We start from the raw sequence: 2,303 nt of genomic DNA, 5'->3' as shown, positions 1-2,303 counted from the left end.
GCAGCAAAAGTTCATTTTGTATGAGTTGAATGTGATACCCAACGAATTCTTCATTGATGGTAAAAACTTGAATTTCTGTGAATAAAAAAATGAAGAAATGAAAAGGTGAATGCAATTAATGACCACTTTTTACATACTGTCGTCAATTCAAATATCAATTTAATCAAAGAAACTGGCATATTTTGGACATAACTCATAAAATTTTATTCACGATTGATAAAGTCTATCTATTTTTCAGACAAAAAAATGTACAAAATCTAAATCGTATGAATAGTCCATTCGATAAATGCCAAACAAACAAACGTTCATTTATCCATCGTAATTTTGAGGAACAGCGCCAGCTTCATCTCTATTGCCAACTTGCGACAGATGTTTCACAATATCAACCCAGTCATATCCTCTTGGTCGCTCTCCGCCACCAGCTGTTGCTTTGTCCCATTGACGACGTTTCTGTGCCTTGGTCAATTTTTCAGCTTTCGGTTTTGAAATGGATAGGCCGCCAATATCGGCATCGGAACTATCTGAATCATTTGAATCATCGCTTTCCGAGCTTTCATCTTCACTGACGTGTTGCGGTTGAGCCTCCATCATTTCCTCAATGCGATCCTTAAGGCACTCAAACAGTGTGTATGTCATCCCACAACCGATCCATTGTTCAGCTTCCGTCTTTAAAGCTTCCGTGATTTTTTCTTTCACTGGATCCACTCTGCAAACAATTCGGATATCGTTTATTAATTTCGAAAACCATTTCGTACGTCAATAAAAGACTAAGACTGCAGACACTTACAAGTGTTGATTGTAAAATACATTCATATTGATTTTCGGTCCTTCATTTGGATATTCATCGCCCCACACCAACTCCACGAGAAATGTGTGCTCATCATTCTCTGTTCCATACTGAAACCAATCAAAAAATTACATTCTATGGCTCAAGAACTCGTATTTTTGGCGACGGTGATAAGGTTAGCTATACTCACTTTGTATTGAAATGTTGTGGGATTGACTTGTTTGAACGCTTCGTCGCCTTCGTAAATCGAAATCAGCGCCTCGCGTTCATCATCTTGCATTTGTTTCAACTCCTCCGACATATCATAGTCTTTTTTATACAATTTTTCTGTGTCTAAAAGTGATAGGAAAGTTTTACCACTAGAAAGTGCACAAGAACAACAAATGTCTTGTAAATATTGAAACGTCAAATTGTCACGCATTCCGTTCGGAACGTTTTCGAAATTCGAAATGAGAAAATACCGAATTCGCTACATCAACTGTTGAAACACTTTGACACTTCGCCATTTCGCCCGAATGACTAATAAAGCACGCGCAAATTAGAAGAAATTGGAATTTAAATTTGAAATTCGAATAATTTTATACCAGAATCGGATGATGATGGTTTATGAATGATATTTTCTGGTTTGAGTTTGGTTTTTTGCTTGATCTGGAGCAAAATTTGAATTATTCTCAAGAGCTAACGCGAAGTACGATGAAATAAATTGAACAACTGATACATTATTGCACAATGTGTTGTAATAAATAGGATTTTTTCCACGCAAAATTTCAGTATTAGAAAATATTCGGGTAAAAAGAATTTCAATCACGAAATATTATTTAGAAATATTTTATTCATCATCAAAAATTGATCAAATTCACTTGACTGTTCTTTAATTAATTGGCTGGTATTTAGACAAAGTATCCAATTCGCCATCATTTAGAACGGTATTAAGTGCGAGCAGCGAATACTAGATAAATACATACAAATGATCGGTAGTAGTGGGTAGTGATTATTCATTGAGTGTTTGGGCTTCAGATAAATTGCATGCTCTAGTTCAAACTAGAGCATTTGCATCAATATTTATTGAGTGAAAACGATTGCAAACAGTTGATCCAAAGTGAATGGTGATCATAACGGAAAAAAGAGTTAAAACAAGTTTAAATTAGAATTGAATCACAAAATATTGTCGCAATGACGACTGGAGACGACGAGAATCGTGAGCATGTCGATGCAGTGCACACAAGATTCCGCGAGAAATCGCCACAAAAGAATTTCTTTTGTTTTGCATGCTACGAAGAGTTTCCGGCTACCTCAACACTCGAAGTGTTTCAGCATTATGGAGAAAAGGAGCATTCCACATATCATTCCGATTGTTTGTACTGCCAAGGAAAAGTGTATCAGTATCGCGATGGCAACGAAAAATTGCAATATTTCCACAATTGCTGGCGATGGAAGCGAAAAATTGAAAAATAAACCAAATAACCGACAACAGCATAAGTCATCATCAATGCTTGAAGTCACAATTTAATGTCTC

The 2,303-nt window shown here is 36.1% G+C and overlaps 1 protein-coding gene across 1 annotated transcript; it reads right to left on the bottom strand.

Annotated features, from left to right (window-relative positions):
• Positions 1–178: 178 nt before the first annotated feature.
• LOC129580132 (RWD domain-containing protein 4-like) lies at positions 179–1,194 on the bottom strand. Its single transcript, XM_055470330.1, has 3 exons — positions 978–1,194; positions 788–897; positions 179–706 (listed from the first exon to the last, which is right to left on the bottom strand). Exons 1-3 carry the CDS (start codon positions 1,086–1,088, stop codon positions 310–312), a joined length of 618 nt encoding a protein of 205 aa, XP_055326305.1. The 5' UTR covers positions 1,089–1,194; the 3' UTR covers positions 179–309.
• Positions 1,195–2,303: the final 1,109 nt, after the last annotated feature.

This window comes from Sitodiplosis mosellana, unplaced genomic scaffold (assembly GCF_009176505.1).
Source record: "Sitodiplosis mosellana isolate CC-2019 unplaced genomic scaffold, AAFC_SMos_1.0 Smas_scaffold_7101, whole genome shotgun sequence".
Taxonomy (NCBI): domain Eukaryota; kingdom Metazoa; phylum Arthropoda; class Insecta; order Diptera; family Cecidomyiidae; genus Sitodiplosis; species Sitodiplosis mosellana.
This window is presented reverse-complemented; position numbering and strand designations above follow the sequence as displayed.